The sequence below is a fragment of the Balaenoptera physalus genome, assembly GCF_965194825.1.
Source record: "Balaenoptera physalus genome assembly, chromosome: 6".
Lineage (NCBI taxonomy): Eukaryota > Metazoa > Chordata > Mammalia > Artiodactyla > Balaenopteridae > Balaenoptera > Balaenoptera physalus.
Window position 1 is genome coordinate 94,966,837 of NC_138885.1, and position 25,214 is coordinate 94,992,050.

The 25,214-nt window shown below is 37.1% G+C and overlaps 1 protein-coding gene across 5 annotated transcripts in view; it reads left to right on the forward strand.

Moving 5' to 3' along the window:
* Positions 1-25,214, forward strand: part of PARD3B (par-3 family cell polarity regulator beta) — a 1,041,978-nt gene that overhangs the window by 84,629 nt on the left and 932,135 nt on the right. Inside the window, exon 2 of one of the 5 annotated variants that reach the window (XM_082466959.1) lies at positions 18,175-18,273. The exons of the other annotated variants lie outside the window; for them this stretch is intronic. Within the exon in view, the coding sequence (XP_082323085.1) occupies positions 18,175-18,273 (99 nt within the window). The remainder of the gene's footprint in view (positions 1-18,174; positions 18,274-25,214) is intronic. 5 annotated transcript variants of the gene reach the window in all.

The following is a 25,214-nucleotide window of genomic DNA, read 5'->3' on the forward strand; positions in this document are numbered from 1 at the left end:
TTTATTCACTCAGCACAGTGCCTTTGAGATCTCTTCAAGATGTTGCATGTATCAATTGTTCATTCCTTTTTATTGCTGTGTGGTATTTTGTGGTATGATGGATATACTTTAGTTCATTTAGCCATTCACCTATTGTAGGATGTTTTGGTTGTTTCCAGTTTTTTGTTATTACAAATAAAGTTGGTATGAACAATCATGTACAGGTTTCATGTGGACAAATAACAGACTTTTCATTTCTATGGCACTGATGTCCAGGATTGTCATTGCTGGGCCATATGTTAAGTGTGTGTTCAGTTTTTAAACTGTCAAACTGTTTTCTGGAGTAGCTTTACAGTTTACTCTCTTACCAGCAATGTATAAAAGATCCAGTGTCTCTACATCCTCACCAGCATTTGGTGTTATCTCTATTGTTTGTCTTAGCAATTCTGTGAGCGTGTGTGATACTTCATTGTGGCCTTAATTTGCATTTCCCTAATAACCAGTGATATTATACATCCTTTCACGTGCTGATTTGCCTTCAGTAAAATGTCTCTTCATGTCTTTTGCCCATTCTCTAATTGGATTTTTTTTTTTTAACCATTGAGTTTTGAGAGTTCTTTATATATTCTAGATATAAGTCCTTTGTTAGATAGACAATTTGCAAATATTTTCTTCTTGTCTGAACTTGTTTTTTTGTCCTCACTTTTGTTTAAGATAGGGCTGAATCCTTTGCCAGGACCATAGTTGTGGATTCAAAAAAAAAAAAAAATATGGAATGATGCCAGGTCTGCATGCCCTCTACTCTGTCAGAAACTCCTGGACAGCTGTGTCAGAGGAAAGAGTGCCATCTACTGAAGCACAGGGACCAGTTTTCCAGCACAGTGACTCAGCAGGGAGGGGCGGGGAACATGCTCCTTCAGGGTTTAGCTGGAGAGGGCCATGTACCATTCATACGGAGAAGAGTACTATGGCTGTTTAGTAGAAAACCACCCCCAGTCCCTGCCAGGTTGGGGGATTGTTGTCAATTTAGTACACTAAGTCTCTTGACAAAGAATAGGTAACAAAGGTAATAAATAAGAGATGACATTGGTACCAGCTGATTTCAGACATCTCTTGCCTGCCTCAGCTTTGTTCGTCCTAAGTAATTAAATCCTTCTGTCCAAAGCAATGCATTGCTATTAGTTCCAGGTGTATTTATAACACGTGCCTTGAAATGACATTTGCAATAGACTTACCTAACCTTTGTTTTTGAATGGGCTACTTTATAGATTTTTAGCTTTTATTAAATTTGAACACTCACTTCATATAAGTATTTTTTGCATATATTGTAATATGAAAATTCTTTCCTTTTGTAGAAGTACATGAGGATTTACTGATAGAGCTATCTTATCTTACTTTCCATACATTTTGGTTGCAGAGACTATAAGTACGCTTAAAATTATAAAATTTAGTTGAAATTGGTTTAATTAGATACTTAGAAAAAGCTATTTTTAGTTATCATGGAGTACAAAATTCCAGTTTTCTGTTTGTGAGATAAATGGCAGCTTTAATATTTCTGGCATAAAGACTTGATAGTCCACTTCAGGAAAAATTAAAGTTTGAATAAAAGGTTGACTTTACTTTTATAAAACTAGTTTGGGAAGTGAACAATTAGAAGTAGTAATTCCCATAGATGGACAATCTGGGTGAGTTCAGATAAATGGGCAGCAGATTTTTGAGGTGACCTCCTATAGCTAGAGAGGAAATTGGCACCATATTGCGTGTTTGGCAAATCAGCTTAGTTAAGTATATTTGGGCATGAACTCCTTGACATTTTCTTTACTCTTATTCTATTAGTCTACTTAGAAACAATGTAACTTTGCTTTCACATTCAATTGTTAGTACCCTGGCAAATGTTTCCAGGAAAAATGTGTCATATCGCTATTAGAAGTGCTTGTGAAGTGGATGTGGTTATGTTATTTGGATACAGGTAAAAGATGAATATGATTTACAAATTCCTTTTTACATATTAGAAAAATAAACCCAGATGAAAAACAAACCCGTTAGAAATATGAAGCTCTGAAACGTAAAAATCTTGAGTAATGTCAACGTAAAAAAGAAAACGTAAAAATCTTGAGTAAATGTCCTTTTTTCCTTCTCTGTAATTTTGGATTCTTAAAAATCTGTTCTCTCAAACATTTAATAAATCCAATTAAACTTTTCTATAATAAGTAAAATTTATGTCCATATTTTGCTACCTAGCTTTCTCCCACTCCATTTTAGGAAAATCAGATGTTCCCCCCAACATTTTGTGATGAAACTTTTCGAAAGTAGAGCATAGTTAAAAGAATTTTACAAGAACATCGATATATCCAACATCTAGAGTCCATCTGTTAAACTGTCATATATTGATGTGTTTCAAAGTAAATTGTGTATATTTAATATGCAAATCAGAGTTCAATATGTCTATTGTTATGTAAATTTTAAATAAAAGTATAACTCGCAAATCTTAAGTATACATTAGCTGAGATTTGACAAATGTGTATACTGTTGTTAACTCAAATGTTATCAAGATATAGAACATTACTGTCACTCCAGAAAGTTAACTCATGCTCCTTGACAATCAGTACCCAACTCCCAGAGATTAGTTTGCTAGTTACTAGAGTTTCATATAAAAGAAATTAGACAACATATACTCTTCTGTGTCTGCTTCATTCACTTGGCATGTTTTTGAGATTCATCCATAATGTCACATGTATCACTAGTTTGTTCCTTTTTATTGATAAGCCTTATTTTCTTTTATGAATATACTATAGTTTATATATCCTCCTATTTATGTGTACCTGAGATTCCAGGCTTTTAATACCAGGAAATAAATTTTGAAGATTGTGTAGTAGCACTTCATTTAAAACCATACTGTCTCTTACACAGTTATCGCTTGACTGCAATTTTGGAAGCTCTTTACTATTTGTAAATTTTATAATCTAGATGTTTATGTATATGCCTAACTTGGCTGACTTGAACAAAAATTTTGGACTTTATTAACCTTACCTCTGAAGCCTGAAGGACACTGTGGCATGTTCCCCCGCCCCCCCTTAGGATCATCTTAGGAAATATACCTCAGCCAAGTCTCTGTAGTGTTTATAGACTTGGACTTAAATTCCAGTCAGTTTTTTACTTTATAGAAAAAATGTAAAGTTAGTTTTTAGCCTGTGGAACAGGTTCTGTTGGGTCTGTTTGTGGTAATGTTGGTGAACAAGTAGGATTAGCAGATGTATTTGCAAAAATGTAATATACACCATAAGAATGATGCATAAATGCATAAACTTAGGGAAACCAGGAAAATAGCTTTTTAGAAAATGGTTTTGAAGTTTTTCTGCTGATTCTTGTCTGGCAGTGTTATGAAGAGCCATTCAATCAGCATTCTTAAGTTAACTGCACATAAGCACTTAGCAACTATATTCAAAACTGATGACTGAATTCATTTTTGACCATCTGACCCTCAAGGTGATGGAAAGTTGACCTTTCTTATAATGCCATCATATTTTTAACTCCTCTTTATATAACTAAAACGTTCTTTCCAGTTTGTATTTTAAGGCTACTAAGATCATCTAATTACTCAGGAGATTGCCTTGGAACCCTGTTCTTTAAAACTTTGAATGTGCATTGGTAATGTGATCTGTGGATAGGAAATGAATATCTTGACATTTGACTGGACAAATTTGTGTGGAGGAAGAAATTTTGTGATTGTTTTAAAAACCATTTTTTGTTTAATAGGGAAAAAACAGACATCCTGTGATGTGTACCAGTTGCAGAATATATATGATAAGGGTGGTTAGGTATTTGCCTAAGGATAAATATACTTAGAAGAACGGTGATAAAAATTGGTAAATATCCGTATATGATTCCAACAGGATGTGTTTCCCCTTGCCTAAACTTGCTTCAGAAAGACCTCATGAAGTTGGATAGCCTCCGGAGCTTTTAGAGAAGAACAAAAGAGATGATCAAACTGGTAGCTGCTCAAAGAAGCAAGAACAGAATGACTGAAATCCTATAGAAAACTTCAAGTAGAGAGATGATGTCCTTTGAAAAATCTGTGAATAAGAGCAACAACAAAATTAGCTTTTTGAGAATTAGAAATTTGCCCCCTGCCTACTTTCTGTTTTACTTTTTTATACCTCATGCTCCAGCGAAGTGATTTGCTTTTCTCTCTGTGCGAACTCTTTTATTCTTTCTGCCCTTTGTGTTCTTGCCTCTGATTGGGCTCACCCTCATGAATTCAGTCATCTTTCAGAACCTTGTTCAGGCATCATCAAGTCACATGATTACTCCTTCCATTCCTTCAGAATTAACTACCAGTGGATTACTGTTTCTACGTCCCCTATATTATTTCTTACCTTTTCACATACTCTTATTCTTATTGATGACTGGTGTCGCCAGCAGTAGTATTGCAGTTAGAATAACTGTAGCCGTGCTAGTAGTAGCAGCAGCGGCAGTATCACTAATATATACCTGGGTAGGGTCACTCTGGGCCAGACATACTTCATGCAAAAAGCTTAGAATGATCTCATTAAAGCTTACTCTGTTTCTCTACTTTAAATTCTGTTACATCTACTTGTGTATTTCATTGCCTGAATGAGCAGTGATTTTGAATTATATTCTATTTTAGGTTAAGTTAATATCTTACTGAAAATTCTCAAAAAGAACATATTGACTTATAGAATTTTGTAAGAAATTTTGGATATCAACCATTGTATACTTTTCCCTGATCAGGTCAAGAAATACTTAGAAAATATACCAAGAAAAAATTCTTGATGTGTATATAGTGTTATATATGGTAGGATATCTCTGAAGTGGAGAATGAAGTTATAGATCTAGTGTATATATTCTCCTGGTCTCTGCCTGAAAGGAATTCTGCCACTCCACCTGTCAGTGCCTTGAAATTAGAGCTTAAATTCTTGAGCTCCTGATTAGTGTAGATGATATAAACTAGACCCCATCTAGTATTCTTTTATGTTAAATAGTGTTGTTGTCTGACCCAAACTTGTTTTTATTAACTACTTTAGGCAACATTAGCAGCTGTGCTTGTAATGAAATGCAACAGCAGGGCAGGAGTAGTGGGGTTCCTGTGGGGGTAACCACAGTGTAAGGATGTTGTTCGGGGGGATGAAGGATTGTTTAAAAAAATGTGTGGAAGTTTATGCTTATGGAAATTTGAAAATCTTGGAAACACATGAATGATTTGGATAGCAAAGTTTCATAGAAAAAGGTAATAGGCAAATGTTGGAAGATTTGCGTTTTGTAACATCTTCTTTGTCTCTCATCCTGCATATAGGATGCCTTGGTTTTGGCAAAACAAATATGTTGCTTTATAATGATCTTAATATTGTATATTTCCTCAGTTTTCATGTGTTTCATGTACATTATTCAGCATGTGGTTATAATTGTTTTGGGAAGGATCATATTAAACTTGGGAGCATAATAAAGAGTTGTGTGATAGGAATCTTAATACTTTAAAATATTTTTAAAGGAAAATATATTTTTCCTTGTGGAGGTAAAATTGATCACATCAAAAATAAAAGCCCTCGGTACAAGAGGGTTTATTTCTACTAAGTTTAGAAGAAAGGATAAATAGGTATTTACTGTAGCTGGAGGAATTTTTAATCATGTATTTTATGGTAAATTTCAAACATACAAAAAAGTAGATAAGAGGATAGCATAATCCCTGCTACCTCATCCCACATAGTCACTTACTGACTTTGGTTATAAACCCATGCGCATCATTTGGCTTATTTTGAAGCAAATCTCAGGCGGCATGTTTCATTCTAAATATTTCTGTGTGTATCTCTGAAAGATGAGGATTCTTTGAAAAATATCACTGTGTCATTATCAAGACTAAAAATAATCAACAACTTAATATCATGAATTTATAGGTCAAGGTTTAAATTTCACCGGTTGTCTCATAAATATATTTCTGTAGTTTTCCTGAGTCAGGCTTCAGACGAGGCCCATGCACTGCATGAGGTTTGTCTCTTAAGTCTCCTCCGTGTAGGAGTCCCCCTTAACGCCTCTTTGTTCTAGCAATTTAGGGTTAGTCGTTCTGTTGTTCTCCACAGTCTGTGTTTTGCTGATTTCATTCCATGGTGGTGGTGAACATGTTTTTCTGGTTTCTCTATTTATGTAAACTGGTATACAGATCTAGAGCCTCAGATTTTTGTGGGGGAGGGGAGGACTCTATCATAGCTGTTCTGTGTTCTCCAGGAATTACGTAATGTAGTTATTTCTCTTTGAGATTAGTGGCTCTAGGTGGTCATTTCCTAGAGCCGTTGTCTGATTATGGGTTTGTAAAGTGGGAATATTCCATTATTCTTTCTTCATTTATTAATAGGGATAGTACTAAGGAGATTGTCATCAACGCTTTGCATACCCTGAGGGACAGATAGAAGACAGGTTGGTGGAAGAAAGGCAAATTTAATGCTTGATTCTTCTGCCTTTCCACTAGTTTTCAGAAAAATGGGTTGGTTCCTTTTAGAATCCCCAGAGGAGACTAGGCACCTTCTAAATACATACATATGTTATGAACACATGGATATAAACCATTTTGGTGGGTTTAACAACTACTATTCTGTTTGCTCCAGTTTCCTCATCTTTTAGCCAGTGGGAGCCTCTTCAGGTTGACAGTCTTTGAAGGCTTCCTTGCTTTCTGCTCTGACAAAATCTTCTAGGCTCAGCTTGTACTTTTCCTTCCCGAGATTAGGATCAGCTGTTCTCCATGCAGGCCTGGTTTCTTTCAGTGGGAAATAGTACTTTGAGAACCATGATTTGGAAGCAGTTATTGTTACTTGGTTGTTCATTGTATCTACGTTTCTTCTAGTGGAAAAAAATAACATATGTACCTCTTGAGTTTATGCTGATATTTCTAACAAAAATTTAGGATTATATGGTGTTAATTTTGCTTTTATATTTGCATCTCTCTTCTCCAACATATCTTATTTCCTGAAGAGTTAACATGATTCGTTTGGAAATATTACCTGTTCTTGCTTAAGAGCAATAGAGCACTGATTCCTAAGTTTTGAAACCTGGGCAGTGTCCCACGAGTCACATCACTGCAGGAAGGTGTTAAAGACAGATTACTAGAGAGGGTGATAGAAGGGATACTGGATTGAGGTCTGGCTCTGCCAATGTACCTGTCACTTGTTTCCTTGTCTTGTAAAATGGGTGTAATAATAATTTACTTCCCAAGCTTTTTATGGAAGGTAATATATGCAAAAATGCTTTATTAATATATCATAATAGAAATCATTTTCCCAGCTTGTTTAAAAAAAAATGAGAGTCTGAACTACTGAACTTTTGAGTAGCTTTTTTGTCAAGATTTGTTTGTTCTTGTAGGATATATATATATTGCTAGAATAGCCTTAATTATCTTTGATCTTTGTCTCTTTAGTTAAATGTATATGTTCGTAGGCTTCTATTAAGGTGACTGTTCGATGGCTTAAATATTTGGCTTAAATATTAAATATTTTTGCTTAATTTATAATATTTCAAAGTGAGTATAGAAAGGAAGATCAAAGTAGAGGGGAATTTTACACCAAAGCCTGTTCCTTGTTGTTGATGATTCTTCGTTTCTCTTATCTAGTGTCATGGAGCGCTGTACACCCTGGAGGTCTACCTTTGTATGTATAACCTTTCCCTTGGTAGGACTTATGTTAGTGTTGACGTCACAACCTAGAAACAAATGGCAACTACAGGTCAGGCTCGTTAGCTGGAGACAAGGGTTAGGTGTTTGATGCTAAGCTCATCATATGGCTCACGGGTCTTTCTTAGCTGAGACTCTAAAGTTTTGTTATTGGTTGTTTGTGTTTTCTTAAATCATTCTTTGTAAATTCTCAAATAACAGGATTCTTTTCTATCTTGGTGCCATTTTTTTTTTTGAGTTTTTTTTTTTTTTTTTTAAACCAGAATTCTTTTTTTTTTTTAATTTATTTTTATTTATTATCTGGCTGCGTTGGGTCTTTGTTGCAGTGCGTGGACTTATCATTGCAGTGGCTTCTCTTGTTGCGGAGCACGGGCTCTAGGCACGAGGGCTTCAATAGCTGTGGTGCGTGTGCTCAGTAGTTGTGGCTTGTGGGTTCTAGAGCACAGGCTCAGTAGTTGTGGCGCACAGACTTAGTTGCTCCGTGGCATGTGGGATCTTCCCGGACCAGGGCTCAAATCAGTGTCCCGTGTATTGGCAGGTGGATTCTTAACTACTGCGCTACCAGGGAAGTCCCATCAGTGCCATGTTTAGCCACTTGGGATCTAATAGAAAAGTGGCCAGAGGCCTTACTAACTACTGGTGCTTCCTTGGTCCTGTCTTCAGGTCCCTGTTTTTATTACTTACCTGCCATCTTGTGCTCTTAAGGCCTTGAATTTAGCCTTTTCTTTGGTTTTATACTCTTAAATTATTCTAGCCTGGATTTCTTGTGCTTCACTTTCTTTCTAACTTTTCTTTCCATGTGTTAGTGATAATTTTCTAAAACTCACACTTGATTGTTTTACAACTACTTTCTGCTTCATTTTAGCCAACCTTTGCAGTTGGCAATGGTCTTCTCCCTACAGCCTGAGCTTTTTTTTTTTATTTTTATTTATTTAATTTATTTTTTTGGCTGCATTGGGTCTTAGTTGCAGCATGCAGGATCTTCGTTGAGGCATGCGGGATCGTCGTGGCACGCGAACTCTTCATTGCGGCGCGCGGGCTTCTCTCTAGTTGTGGCGTGCAGGTTTTCTCACTCTAGTTGTGGCACGGGTTCCAGAGCGCATGGGCTCTGTAGTTTGGGGCACACAGGCTCTCTAGTTGAGGCGCACGAGCTCAGTAGTTGTGATGTATGGGCTTAGTTGCCCTGCGGCATGTGAGATCTTAGTTCCCTGACCAGGGATCAAACCCATGTCCCTTGCACTGGAAGGTGGATCCTTTACCATTGGACCACCAGGGAAGTTCCTACAGCCTGAGCTTTTAAAATCCCTTTACAGTATCTCCATATAGACATTCATAAAGTTCATTTGCATTTTACCAACAACTATGTTTCTATATGGAGTTAAAAAATCATTGCCATTCTTAAATATTTCTGGTATGATATGAAAGAACCATATTACAAAACTTAGGAAAATAAAGTAGATAATCCTGTTACTTTTTCATGCTTACTGTTATTCATGTGTTTTTTCTCCTGATGGTCTCATTCCCATAAATTTTTGTACATAGGTCTAGAGTACATTTTTGCTGTTTTTTAGACACATGCCCCAGTAAATTCACTATGTCAGAAACACTTTGTGTGTCCTTTCATAGGAATTATAAGTAACACTGAAAGGCAAATTTTCATAAGCTTATTGTTTGTTCTCAGGTGGTAAAGTGTAATAATTGTTAAAGATAGACACATTTATTATTCAGTCTTGCAAAGTATGCAAGTATTGCATTCCTGTCCTCTTGTTAACAGTTCATTATATTTCCTTCCAGATTTAATACACCTCTAGCTTTAATATAACCATCAGTTTAAAGAATGCATAAGGTCTAAGATATATACATAACATGTTAAACTGTTCCTCTATTATTAGGCACTTACTAATTTCTAGTATTTTTACCATTGTAAACACTTGGGGTGAACATTTTTGTGCAGATAGGTTTTTCATATTTTGGATTATTTCTTTAGAATTAGAATCCCAGAAGTAAAACAACTAGGTTACAGTAATGTTTTTATAACTCTTGATTTACATTCCTGGATAACTTTCTATGAGGTTGTAATAGTTTATTATACTGTTAGCAAATTGGTTAGTTTTCTCTCTCATATAGTTTCTTCCCTGCTTCCCTCCCTCCCTCCCCCCACCATATACATTGTGCATTTCTTTTTTGGAGGTTTAATATTTCCTTTAAGCTTCAAAACAGTTGAGGTCTCTGCTTTGGAAAGCCCTGTGGTTTTTGGACAGGAGAACGAACATTTTACGCAGTGGGGCAAAGGAGATGGATGTAGATGAGGTGTGAGGTCATGGCAGGGAGAGGTGGTGGTTAGAGGGTGGCAGAGTAAAACTGAATTTGATTTCCCAGTTTTTTTTCTGGCGTTATTCCTGATAAAAAGCTGTTTCTAAGCTGTAAAATTTCAAAGCCCTACGTTAAGGAATAAAACCTGTGACTAGATTTTTTAAAATGGTAAAGTTAGATCCTCAGCCATCAAGCTGTGCATTTTCTTATAGACAGATTTGAAAAGCAACAAGCAGTGGTCTCAATCTATAAAGATTATGACTTGTATACTTTACTGCAGTGAAGATGTTGTAGCCAGGTTTCATAGTTAGTAAACTACTGTGTGTCAGGGATACACAAATAGAAGTTTGCCATTCCCCAGCAAATCATTAAAGAACCCGCATTGCTTAGCAGCCCTGCAAGTTTATTAAAATGGTGTCATAGATATCTACTACTCTTACATGGTAGTCAGTAGGCACACCAGTGTTTCTGAATGAATGCGGTCATGTGCAGATAAAGAACTGGGGAGTTGGGATCTAGCACTGCAACGTGTTGAATTGATTTTTACACATTGAGTATTATTGCTCACTATAGATTTAAACTGGCTTTAGCTAAGTGTAATTTTGTTATCTAGAGCAAACTGGACTTTGGAAGTGGTATTTTTGTCAGCCGTTCAAGAGAATGTAACATCTTTTAAACTATTATTCCATTGGCTGTGCCATCAGAAGCTATGATGAAATTATTTTGGCCTTTGAGTGACTATGCATTCATTATACTTTAGGCTTATATTCTTTGCAGATGCTTCATCATACGGTAGTCTGTACCCTGAGGGGAATGATAACATATATGTCATAGCAGGCTGTTTTTGCACAATGTTAGTAGACTCCTTTGAGCCTGACAGTATCATCCTTTAATTCTAGGACCCAATCTGTTCGTCTTGGTTTATTAGACCTTTAGTTTCCTCTGTGACCAGTTGGGTTGCTCATTAGCCGAATGTCCTTGGGCAAGTGTCTTGTAACCCTTCTGAGGCTGGCTTGATGATCAATAGATTGTAAATGCCAATAAATCCCAGCCTGCTGCCCCTGACAAACGGGTGCCGACAGTCCCCCAGGAACTCTAAGTAGAGTGGGCAGGGAGCCTTCAGGGACCAAGCCTTAAGGTCCAGGGATTGGGGAAGCTGAACAGCACAAACCTTTTTGGGGTGGAGGTCGGGGGACAGCATTTCAAATGCAATCTTCAAGTCTGATGCAAATAGGCATTTGGAGCGGCAGATGAGGCAGAACATACAAACTAGGTATTCCAGGTGTGCTTGTTAGTTGAAGACCACATTTCCAGAACAGAACTTCTAGGAAGGTATGCTTCTAATAAGGGTGAAAATAACTATTACTACTGTTATTAATAACTTTTGTTCAGTACTTAGTCTGTACCAGGCACTGTGGTACATGTTTTGACATATAATCCAATTAACTGTGTCGGTGATGCCTTTTTAAGATAGGTACTGTTATCATCTTTATCAGAGGAGGAAACCAATACCAGAAGGGTTCAGTGGTGTTGCCCAAGTGGTAGATGTGAGATAGGAATGCAAGCTCTCTGAAGCCAGCGCCTGCAGTTGAACTACTGCTCTCACACTGTCTGAGCTGTCTGTCTTTTGTTTGTCTTTCCAAACACACTCCTACTTACCCTTCTCCTCACCACCTGTCGAGGAAGGGTGATGACCCTTCTGGGCTGCATTAACAGGTTTCCCTGCCCTCCTGGCTTCCAGAACTGTTCAGCCAATGGGAGGTGTACTGACGGGAGAACATAGGGCAAAGGGAGACATTAATCAGTGTTCTGGTTCCTTCCCTGCCAGGCTGGCTGGCTGTCTCTCTTTTTTTTTTTTGTTTCTCTTTTATTTTCTTGGGAAATTCTTTCTTAGGATATTGAATTAGTGTGGTTTATTTATTTATTTTTAATTTTTTTTTATTGGCGTATAGTTGCTTTACAATGTTGTGTTTAGTTTCTGCTGTACAGCAAAGTGAATCAGTTATACATATACATATATCCCCTCTTTTTTAGATTTCCTTCCCATTTAGGTCACCACAGAGCACTGAGTAGAGTTCCCTGTGCTATACCCACAGCTACGTCTCTTGTAAGGGAACCCTCTCCAGGATTCTGGTAACTGTTTCTTCTCCTGATCCTTTCAGGGAGTGGTCAATTATTGTTACTAGATCTGGCATACTTCACTGTCCCTTTCTGGTTTCCATAAACCCTGTCCCTACTTTTTGTAAGTAGACTCTTCATTAAATTCTCGTGAAGCACCCCACTGGAGAATGCCATCTCTTCTTGTCAGAACCCTGACTGATACACCAGCTCTCCCATTTAGAGCGAATGAACCACGCGAAGATGAGTGTTTGAATCTTAGGCAGTCAGCAAATACTAAGTATTTACAAAGCATGACACACTGTGCTAGGTATAGTATGGAAACTAAAAAGTAACAGCCATAGACCCTGCCTGTTATTTAAAAAAAAAAATTATCTAGGAAGACAGTGCATTTAAAATGATAATACAAGGCAGCATAAACTCAGTGTAACATGAGTTCAGAGACTAGAGGGTTCTCTGTGGCTGGTGGTGGAGGGGATAAGCAGGTGCTTGGCTGGGGCTTTTAAGGATTGGTACGATTTGGTCAAAATGGAAAAAAGGAATTTGCAAAATGTGTTTTGGGGATAATGAGTGGGTGAGTCTAGGTGGGGCTAAGGCCTCCTCTGAGGGAATAGTTGGGGACAGGTGAGATGCATGCTCATGTTGAAAAGTACTTTGTCTTTTTTCGTTTATAATTTTGATTTTTGAAAAAGCTGTTTTGTATCCAAATTAATGTTATATTTATGGTTGTTCATGCTTATCGTAAACGAAACTGGTTTGAAGTAGTAATGTGTAAACTAGGCCTTTTTGGAGAGGAAGTCAGATTTCTTTGCATATCTGTTTACTCTGTATGTCAGGTTTGCACTTGTTTGGACACACCACGGTGATAATTCATACTCTTGGTTTAATAACACTTTCATATAATTATCATTACTTTATAATTACAGCAATAAAATTCATTCTTTGGGAACTATTCCAGTGTTTAGAATACCGAAAATAAGTGCTTAGTCCCAGTTGTGGCAGTGAGTTTTCCAATGCTTGAGATTCTAAGAAATCAGCTCCTATTGTACTTCAAAATAAAACTGATGTCTAATAAAATTCTTCTTTTAGAGATGGCAGTTCTTTGTAGAACCTGAAAAGGAAAACTTCAAATCAAAAAGAATATTCACAAAAGGACTTACGTTCTTCTATTTAGAAATATTGAGAGGGAAGAAGAAGAAGTCATACAACTATCTCGGGGAAAAACATCCTGGAGGCTTAAGGACGTACTTTACCTTGTTTAGATATTAGATTGTTTCATACATAAGCCTAAGGGCGGGGTGGAGTTGCAGGAGAGAGCGTGTACGTGTGGGGCTGTGGTCCTCTGATTCCTCTTGGTTTATATTATTCCTTTGAAAGCCATATGGTGTTATACCTAAACTTGTCTCTAAGTATCTGTTGGTGCACTGGTCTCTGCTATGCTTGGGCCCAGGCTTAATGGCTCAGACTGAAGCCATTGAACCAAAGGAGGAGAGGGGCAGCGGGATGAGAATGTGAGCAGTGCGGCAACATGTGCTCAGGTGGGCTTTCACCAGGCCATTGCATAAACAGAACACTGGTTACAGTGTTGCTTCTTATTAACTATACATAGGAATTTAGTGACATAGGCTTTTCCTAGTAGTTAAGTGGATATCGTCACAGGGAAGCTTGATAGTTCACCACCAACATTACATGGCAAGCTCTTTATAGTTGGTATGTCATGATGCTAGGGAAATTTCTGTTAGCTATCAATGGTGATAGTAGCAATAGGACATCCGTATGAGGCTATAGCTGTTGAAACATGCATCTCCTTACTGGGAGATTGGGAACTATATTCTGCCTGGTGTGATAAAAAGGCCATCCTGGTATTTTTCTAGAGGAAGGTATGATTTCATTTTATCTGGCCATTTGCTTCCAGGATTCAGCTCTTTTCTCCCTGTAATGAATGTTCTAGTCTCGTCCTGAACTTTATCCCTTATCTCCAAAAACTTGTGGGACATTATTGCTTGAATATCTCACTGCTACCTGAAATACGCCATGTCTAAAATAGAACTGATCATCTTCCTACAAATTTGATTCCTTATATAACTTAAGTTGTGAAGGATACCAATCGCCTACTTGTTCAGTTTATGAACTGCAAAATCATCTGGATATCTTCCCCAACAAAAGTTCAAATGTCCAATGCTTTTTTATGAAATTCAAGGTTGATTTATTAGCCCTTCCTGAAACTATCCCAAGGATACATTAAAGACAAAAACAACCCTGACTGAGAGGATGAAGTCAAAGGCCCACTGTCCAGTATCTTGTGTCTGGGTGCTGGTAGACTACTACCCTTTGTAGTCTTGCCCTATCTGCCTCTTGTAAGAATTCTTCAATTTGGTGACACCAATTCACTTCTTTCTCTTCTGAGGGAGGCTGTCCCTTTCTCTACTCCTTTGGTTACACAGCCCATCCCATCCCATCTAGAATGCCTTGATAGTTCTCTTTGCTCAGTGACCTTTGTTTACCCTTCAAAACCCTGACAAGTTATACTTCCCCTAAAGCTGAAATTATATCTGTAGGACACCTGTTTTTCAAATGTTGCATTATATTGTTTTTCATGGGGACACATCTCTCCACTTAGGGACTGAAAGTTCCTTGAGAACAGGGACAGTCATTTCATTTGACTATCCAGAACACACGCTCCACATACCAGCGTATAGTTTCTTTTTTGACATCTCAACCCTTCTGATCACGTTACCTTCATGTGTGGTCTAGAATCTTTTTTACATACCAAGATAGACTCTCTTAATATATATGACTGCTATGTTAAAGAAAAGAGAAAAATAGTCCCACTGACTATTTTAACAATAAACAAAATATGTTTTATGTTTATTTTCCAAGTTCGAAATTTCTCTTTAGGTGGTTTGAATAATTGTAAATTGAAAAATGTTTTTAAATTGGACATTAATATATACTAATTAATAAAAGAAGTAGGTTTCCCATAGTAGTAGTCTTAGGATAAATACAGTTTTTTTCCTTAGGAATATGCAATTTAAAAAAAATATTAGAATCCACTGAATCCCAACTGAAGTTTATTGTACATGATACCATATATTCATGCTAAGAGTTGCATGTATTTACCATATATTATGATATTTATATAAAACAAATTACTCCTCCCCAAAGAACCAGGGAACATAAAATGGCAGATATGAACTCCTTTTTTAAAGACTGGGAATGATTAAAATTGTTTCTGCCCTTTGCTTGTACTTCCTTAAGACACAGATACTCAGTGAAAGTGATTGACCACATCTTCAAACCTTGGGTGGCTTAGGCAGGCGTTATACAGAGGTGCTGATGCCTTTAGATTATTAACACGATTCTGGGGAATTTTTATTTGATGTTAAAGCCGTGAGAATGTAAATGGAGAAAAGTCATTTTGTGTATATTTGATAACCACCCATGCTCAGTCACTGAGGCTGAGATCAAAGCAAACTGTTACTTCACTGGCTCTACAATAGCATTTGCTTAACTGTATTAAATAAACTTTGAGAAATCTCAGGCTCTCTGATATAAAATATGCAATTTTCAAGCATACTAATTTATTAGAAAAAGGAAAAAGTGTGCTCATTGACAGTTCTATATAGAATTTAGGCAACAACTTACATTTTTAAAAACTGACTCTTTTCAAAAAAGATTATTCAAGAGTAATATTCATACCTTCTATTTTTTTTTTTTTTTTTCCCTCAAGAAGTTCACTAATTATGTGAGGGGAAAAATAGTTTTGGCTTCACGGATTTCTTAGGAAACAACCTGTACTTTTGCTTAATATGTTATACTGTGCAAGGAATTTTCCTGTGTATTCCAACTCTGGGCCTCTTAAACCTTTGCTTGTAGATATTACTGTTCATCAGCCTGTAAGTTAGCAGTCAAATTTTGCTACTACTCCCTCAACCTCACATTAATAGTACATTCTTGTGATAGTACTTTACTACCTAAGTATTTATTTAATGAACTGTTATTGAGGTGTAAAAATATAGAATGATAATGTAATTTCTTTTGGCTAAGTAGAACCACATACATCTTACTAAACATCAAAAGTGGACAATTTCAAATTCCCAAAGCATGTGAAGAAAATAGTTCTATCATACTGGTTTGCTTTCTTGATGTGGCAACATAACGTGATTGAGATGTTTTCTGTGTAGTGAGCGTCTTCATGTTTTTTTTCAATGGCTTTTATCATTAAGTGTGACTGCATTACATTTCTCTCTTCCTTTACCTTCAACAATGCTTTATGGTTCTAGACAAAGCACTGACTTTTTTTTTTTTTTAATAGTCAACTTATTCTGGATCTATTTGTTTATTTGGTTTTGTATGAGTTCCTTCAATTAAACATATTTTAAAATGTGAGATTTACATACTTATAAAGCATGTACAGTTACTAGAAAAACTAAATTCTAAAGTATATACTTCTACACTTGTATAACCACTTCCCCATTCAAGAAATTGAATGTTGCCTGCACCCCAGAAATCCTCCAGTGCCCTTGCTAAAATTCTTTCCCCCTCCCCTAAGGAAACCACTATCCTGAATTTGTGACTATTATTCCTTGTTTTTCTGTACCACCTAAATACTATAGAATTCTAAACATTTCAGTTTAGTTTTATATACTTATACATCTAAAGTAGGCAAAAAAGTAGATGAACGCTTCTCATGACACTACCATTACAACAATTTTGAAGCTCTCTTTGAGAGTGTGACAAAGGATTATATTCAAAATACACTTTAAAAAAAAAAACCCTCAAAACCCAATAAGAAGACAGACAGACTAGTAAAACAGTGGGCAAAGATTTGAACAGACACTCTGAAGAACATGCTCAACATCACACGTTACAGGCAAGGATGTGGAGCAACTAGAACTCTCATCCATTGCTGATGGAAATGTAAAATGGTACAATCACTTTGGAAAATGATCTAGCATTGTCCTATAAAGCTTAAATATATGCTTGCCATATAATCTGTAGTTTTCACTAGTGAGTACTTAAGAGAAATGAAACACATGTTTAAAAATAAACTTGTCCATGAAAGTTCGTAAACAGATTTATTCATAATGGCAAAAACCTGGAAATTGAAATGTGGTATATCCAACAATGGAATGCCACTGGTGGATATCCAATGGTGGATATGTGGGCATATATACATTTGTCAGAACTCTGAAGGTGCACTTAAAATAGGTGCACATTATTGTATGTCAATTATACCTAAATAAATTTCATATAAAATATATAGTTATAAAAAATGAGATTAGATTCTTATAATAAACTGATGCATTAGGCACGTACAATTTATATAGTTGTGAATGTAATTCCAAAAATGCATTGAAACTTTGAGAAGCAGCAGCACTTTCTAAATACCTGGAATAGCCTCAGAAAAATCACTCCTTTGAAGCTTAATAATGTATACTTCTGTGTACATTTAATAAAATTGGTTTTCCTATTGTGTAGTCAACATATCCAAATACACATAAAAACTAAAAATCCCTTTAAAAGTCTAACTGTGTGCACATAATAATAATGCAAAGTAATGGGAAGAAAGACGCTAGGGGTGTATCATAGAACTGTGCCTTAGCATCCAAATGTACTGTCTCCCTTACCTACTGGATCTTCTGCTTTTTCATCAGTTACATTATTTGTACCTTTTAAGGTTTTACAGCTATTAAATCATGCTCTGGCACTCTATCCCCTCCAAAAAAACCATAATTTAGCATCATGTGTATATTGTATTTACCCACTGTATATTCTATCCCTGTTGTGCTTAGAGCTCTAAAAATTGCAACGCTTAAAAATTTGTTATATATATATATTTTTTAAATATTTCAGCTTTTTTTTTTTTTAAGCTTTGGGTTTATTTATTTTATTTATTTATTTATTTATGGCTGTGTTGGGTCTTCGTTTCTGTGCGAGGGCTTTCTCTAGTTGTGGCAAGTGGGGGCCACTCTTCATTGCGGTGCGTGGGCCTCTCACCATCGCGGCCTCTCTTGTTGCGGAGCACAGGTTCCAGACGCGCAGGCTCAGTAATTGTGGCTCACGGACCTAGTTGCTCCGCGGCATGTGGGATCTTCCCAGACCAGGGCTCGAACCCGTGTCCCCTGCATTGGCAGGCAGATTCTCAACCACTGCGCCACCAGGGAAGCCCTATATTTCTAAATTATGTCTTCAAATTACAATTGGATATTGCATATGTTGATAGTGTAGCACTCTGAGTTAGAGGCAATACAATTTGGCAGTTTTTCTTCCAGTTCTATTTCATATGACTTAACTGAAAAAATTTTGGATTTACTTTAATTAGAAAAACAAGGATTGAAAATATAATTTCCAAATAAAACACAACATATAAACTACCTAGAAAAAATAAATTTAAACCAAACTTCTCATCATAAAATGTAAGCAAGCCACAAAGTGAGAGCATATATTGGTAACACAACAATAACCAACAAAGGACAGATATCTAGAATATATAATGCATGCCTTAAAAAACAAACAAACAAACCTGACAACCCAATAGAAAAAATTGAGTAAAACAACTTCACAGAAAATGATTGCCAAAAGACATATGACAAGTGCTCAAATCTATTGATTTTCAAGGAAATAGAAATTAAAACTACAATGAGATACTCCTACACGTTCATCCAAATAGCAAAAGCAGTAACTCTAATAAAGTGTAGAGTAGGATGTGGAGGAACCAGAACTCTGATGATGGAAATATGAATTGTCGAAACTAATTTGTCAAACTATTGTTATTTGGTGAAGTTGAAAATGAGTATAACCCTCTGATCCAGTCATGTATTAAGGAAAGTAGTACACACATAACACTGGGATACGTGTGTAAGAATGTTCACTACAACCTTGCTCATAATAGCCCCAAACTGGAAACAATGCAAATGATCATGAAGAGAATGGGTAACTAACATCTGTTGTATCTTTTTTGTTTAAGTTTGTTTCATTGTGTATTTTGTCATTTTTTTTTTTTTTTTTTGTCTGCGTTGGGTCTTCATTACTATGCGCAGGCTTTCTCTAGTTGCAGCGAGCGGGGGCTACTCTTTCATTGCAGTGCGTGGACTTCTCATTGCAGTGGCTTCTCTTGTTGCAGAGCATGGGCTCTAGGTGCGTGGGCTTCAGTAGTTGCAGCACATGGGCTCATTAGTGGCACACGGCCACTCGTGGGCTCTAGAGCCCAGGCTCATTAGTTGTGGCACACGGGCTTAGTTGCTCCGTGGCATGTGGGATCTTCCCGGACCACGGCTCAAATCCGTGTCCCCTGCATTGGCAGGCGGATTCTTAACCACTGCGCCACGAGGGAAGCCCCACATCTGTTGTATTAATGAGGCAATTTCATACAACCATGAAAATGAGCAAACTACAGCCTAATGCAACGACATGGATGAATCTCACAAACATTTTTGAACAAAAGCACTCAAACAAAAAACTGTATAAGTACATTTATTTAAAGTTCAAAAAAACTTGTAAAACTAAACAAAAATGTTGAACTCTATACAGACATACCTCGGAGATATGGTGGGTTCAGTTCCAGACCACCGCAGTACAGCAAATATTGCAGTAAAGTGTGTCACATGAATTTTTTTTTGGTTTATTCACTAAAGAAACTGATTTCTGAAATAGTATATCTTTCACAGCTCCTAGTGGGCTGAGAAGGTAATCCAGTACATTCAGAGCAGAATTCTTGGAGACCTCTCTCACACAAATAGATCTGAAATATACTGCAGTAGAACAGCAGCTCCAAGCGAGCAACACACCTTCTCTCCCTGAAATAGGTTTATTGCCTTTACTCTTTAAAATTTTTATTGGGGGTATAGTTGATTTACATTGATGTGTTAGTTTCAGGTGTACAGCAAAGTGAATCTGTTATCCATATATATGTATCCACTCCTTTTTAGATTCTTTTCCCATATAGGCCATTACAGAGTATTGAGTAGAGTTCCCTGTGCTATACAGTAGGTCCTTATCAGTCATCTGTTTTATACGTAGTAGTGTGTATGTGTCAATACCAGTCTTCCAGTTTATCCCCCCCTCCTTTATCCCCCCGGTAACCAGTTCTTATCTGGGAGTAGAAGAGAACCCTCATGACTTTAGAGACGTATTATCATTTCATTTGCTGGAAATATGGATTTCTTACTGTTGGTTCTTTTTTTAGTTCTGTAGCTAAATTCCTTGTTCAGTTATCAATGTCACTCCTCTTGGAGAACTCTGCTTTTAAGCAACACTTTTACATTCAAGGCTGTAGACTGCCCAATTCAGTCAACTCTCACTTCTTTCTAAAGTCATGTAATCATGCTGCCTAGATTTCCATGTCAGAAATACTTTCCTTTTTCTTCTCATTCGGAGCCCTGCCCCTCTCTCCTAACACTGATTGTCTATTCCCCACAAGATGGGCCTCCTTGCCTGCGTTCCCAGCTGCACTGTGCCTTTGTTGCTTCCCAGGTGGAAAAGTCACTTCACCTTGCAGAAGTTTTAAGCACCCTTTTCTTATATTTTCTGAAGCTATACTTCACTTGTTGATTTTTATTCAACATGTATCAAGCATCTATATGCAACATATTAGAAGCTGGAAGATACAAAGACGATTATGAAGTAGTCTTTGAGAAGATCATGACCCAGGATATGCCTATGCTTAACTGTTATGTGATGAGCATCATGCTAACATGTACTCTGGGGACACAGAAGATGTAGTGAAATCTGTTATGGAGACTTGAAGGTCTATATATATATATATATATATATATATATATATATATATATACACATATATACATATATATATATATATACACACACACACATACATATACACACACGTGTATATATATATATATATATATATATATATATATATATGTATGTATGTTATGTAACAGTGCACAACAAAGCACCATAAAACTCGGTAGCCTAAAAACGAGCATTAAGTATCGTCTACCAGACGTTGGGCCAGCTGGGATTTCCTGGTTTTGAGTGTGTTTACTCCTGTGTCTGTGGTCAGCCACAGCTTGGGAATGTGTTTCTGCTTGTATTCACTGGGCCCTTTCAGGTATTTGGGTGTCAGCTGGCGGTAAGCTGGTCTAAAACAGATTTAACTGGGCAGATTTATCTCTGGTGGTTTCTTCTCTGTCATCAGGCTAGTCTGGGCTTTTTCTCACAGCAAGGCAACCTTCCAAGGAGCAAGCAGAAGTACACAAGACCGTTGGAGGTCTAGGCTCAGAACTGGCATATGATCAGTTGGCCAAAGCAATTCACAAAACCAGCCAATATTCAAAGGGAATGGAAATAGACTCTGCGTTTTGAGGAGAAGTGCTGCAGAGTTGCACAACAAAGGTGGTGTCTCTTGGGAGTGGGAGTAGGAGTGTAATTTGGGTCATTTTTATAATCAACCTACCATTGTACCGCAAAGGAAATGACATTTGAATTGGGCCTTGCATGGTTAACCAGGCTTCCAGGTGGCAAAGAGGGTAGAAGGCATTGAACATGGATATATTGAGAGTTCAGATGGTAAAGTATTAAGTATGAGCAACTTTATTTCAAATTTGTTCCTGGTACAGTACTTTGTGTTAAATGTTTTTTTTTTTTTTTTTTTTTAAATCTCAGCTCACTGTTTAGAGTCTTACTCTTTTAGGGCTGAAGAGATCTTAGGCCAGTCACTCATAAATGAGGAAACACCTAGAAATGTTAAGTGGCCCCTTCCGGTACTCAAATCAGTCTTGACAGAAGTGGACTATTGACTCAAATTTCCTCTTTCTGGGTTGCTCTCCAGAAGCACTGTCCATGTTTCCAGTTTTATGTTCCATGTATGGTTTTTCAGCGTGACCTGCCTTTCAACACGCGAAGTATTATTTTGTAGAGTCTTTAATTGAGGGCAGACCAGAGAGGCTTATGCAAATAGTGAGGGCAAATACCTAGCCGTCACATACCACCTTCTCTTGTTGAGAGTTGATAAGCTTTAAACAGTGTAGATGGTAGTGGCTCCCATGTTTTCTCACTCTGCCGTCTGTGCCATTGTGTTCTAGGCACAGTTCTGAGCGCACAGCCTGGACCGTCCAGGGTAAGATAATGATGTCTGGATACCCAGAGTGAGTGCCCTAGTCTTATTAATTATTTTAGAGCTGCTGCTTCTTGGGGACCAGGGTTAAGTGATTGTCACAGACTGAGTTTAGATGGCACTGTTTGAGCCAGAAATTCCCTTCTAGTCACTCCTTGGTCACTTCTCTTGCTAGGAGTATATGGAGATCTGGAGGATAGAGAACAGAAACACTCCAGGCGTGTTCCTTATTATTTCACTCTTAACCTTTGTTTCCCTACTTAGGAGAACTGTAATTTGGTTTCTTCTGGAGAAACCAAAGCACAATAAAGAAAATTGGAACTGGGTTGATAGCTTTATGAAGGCTATGTGTTTAAATTTTTTAAAAGCCTGGTTTTTATAGGCCATATATTGTCACGTAATTATGTAAAACAAATGAAAGCATGATCACTCCCTTTCATAGGAATATTTGGTGATCATACTTAAAGCAAAGAGCAAAATAAACAGAAACACTTCTTCACTGTACTTAAGTGGTGTCTCTGATCATAATTTTTTGCCATTACATTATTTTGATGATAGACTTTGCTAAGCCATGGTTGCATGCTAGTAACACTCAAGGAGCTTTACAAAATTCTTAATTTTTAAAAATTAAAAAAAAGCTTTTTTGATAGTATGTATACATATACAGTTAATTTTTTGTATTTTCCGTACTTTTTGGGTGTTCAAGCGTTTACTGACACCTCTATGCACCAAGCCCTGTGCTAGAAGCCGTGAATGGTACAGTGATGTCTGGAACGTGATCCAAACCTGTTGAGCAAAGAAAGACAAATGTGAAACTATTACAAAGTGCTGTGCTATGGCAGATCATTTTTCTGATTGTTAGATGGCATTAATTTTCCAATTTTGCATTTGGGATATGTTAGAATTTTATATTTTGACCTTTATTCAAAGACAACTTGAAGACTAAAAGTTAGACTACCCTAAAATCATTTAAGTCAAACTATTGCAGAAGAGAGCAGGCCAACTAGAGTTGCTTTACATAGTAAGTGTAGGATTGAGTATTAGGTGTGGAGTTGATTTATATGTTTTCTTTCACATTCCCATAGGTATGAACTTCCTACTTTATTGGATTCTGCAGTTTAAAGAACATAAAAAGGATTATTAATCATTGCCCCTAAGTTTTAAAAACATCTCTGGTCTTAGTAACTAAGCAGCCTAAATAAAAAATTCTACGAAAGAGTGTCGTTGTTGGCAGCTACCATGCAAGCCAGAAAAGCCTCATGTGAAAATTAGTGATTTTTTTTTTGTGTGTGTCAGTTACTTCAAAGCTGAGGAATGGTAAAAGGAAAGATATTGCATAACCTCCAGAATATGCGTTCAATGATTTTTTCCTTTGTCTTTCAAACCTTGGCGAACTTAACACAGGTTACTTAGATGCCATTTTCATCATTAAATAGGTTTCTAGAAATTATGGTCAGAGCTCACAAGAGTTTTAAATTTTTATTCTTTTCCATTATGTCAGCTTCTTTGTCTCCAGGATCCAACAAAAGTCATCATATTTAAGGATCCCAACTTTTATTTCCAGGGTGCAACCTGCTATTACCAGTGTGTCTATAAGTGTTTTATTCCTTCCTAATAACTTATGCAAAGAAATAGTTAAGACCCAATCAATCCTCATGATCTTTACAGGCATTTAAAAGCTTACAGATATTAAACTGCACCACCTTGGTTCCATTTCTTTGGGGGTATATATAGCAAATATCTCTCTCTTTGAAAGTTTAAGAAGCCAGGCTAGCTATCAGACCGTTCCAGGTGTTTTAGCATTCTCTGGCTGTAACATCATGGAGAGATGCTGATCCCAGAAAATGCTAACTCCTCAATTCGCAATTTTAGACATGTGACTGCTTTATTGAGTTATCAAATGTTCCTGACCTAAAAAGTGATCAGTAGTAGTGATTTTAGCTTTCTGTTACTTCATTGGTAGACACCTAGTAATTTTGACAAAACTGGACAGTTGTTTTCTATTATAATCGTGTTTGGCTCACAGAGATAGCCCTAAAGAAGTCATTTTTTTTTTTTTTTTTTGTATTCTCAGCCTGCACTTTAGGTAACTGGCACCAGTGAGAGGGATCGCCTTAGAATACTCTGTATGAAATGGCAGGCCAGAGATTTTTAGCTTAACCACCAGTGGAGGTGGACCAGGAAATCAAATGAATGAGGTGGGCTGCATGAAGGCAATAAGGAGTCGTGGAGACTGGCCAAGTGGAGGGTACAGAGTGTGTGTGTGTGTGTGTGTGTGTGTGTGTGTGTGTGTGTAGAATCATGGGTCAGATCCAGCTCATTGCCTCACACTAGAATGCAGGCCCAATTTTGACAGGTTGTATGATTTCTTTTTTCCGACAGGAGCTGGAAAACCAGATTTCCTTGCAAAATTTCTCACCTTTAAATTACTTCACATGTCAAAGGAAACACTTCTGTAAGTCAGGCTGGGTTTGCACCATGGTCTAGGCTTCCCTGTATGTGGGTAGTGGCATTGAGACCATTTGATCATCATCTTAAATACTTTCATACATCATTTAATAGCATTAAAGTAACATTAATCTGTCTTTATAAACAATGGGTACTACTTATGAAGTAGATTCCAATACAACTACCTAGGTCCAAGCCAAAGTTCCCATTCACACTAAACATAAACTGGCACCTGTTACTGTTTAGTATATTTCTGGCATTAATGCCATTCTCTTTCTAAGATTGGAAGACTCTGAGCTAAGTCTGTTTTCTCTCCATGTGGGGACCTCAGAGCTCTGTGGTTCTACTTGAAAAAGCCCCTATGGATAACTCATCTCCAACCATAAAGGCCCTAGCATGCGGAAGAGGTGTGAGGTGCTTGCTGATAGCTCTCAGTGAGGTCTCTAGATAATGGACTTCTTTTCATCTTTTCCCCTAGGAAAGATGGCACTCAACAAGTGTTTATTGAGTATTGGACCTTCTAAATTATAAATTTCCATCCCCTGTGTTGTCTCCCTTGGTCTGAAGGTTTTCTCCTTCAGTCAATAGTTCCCATTT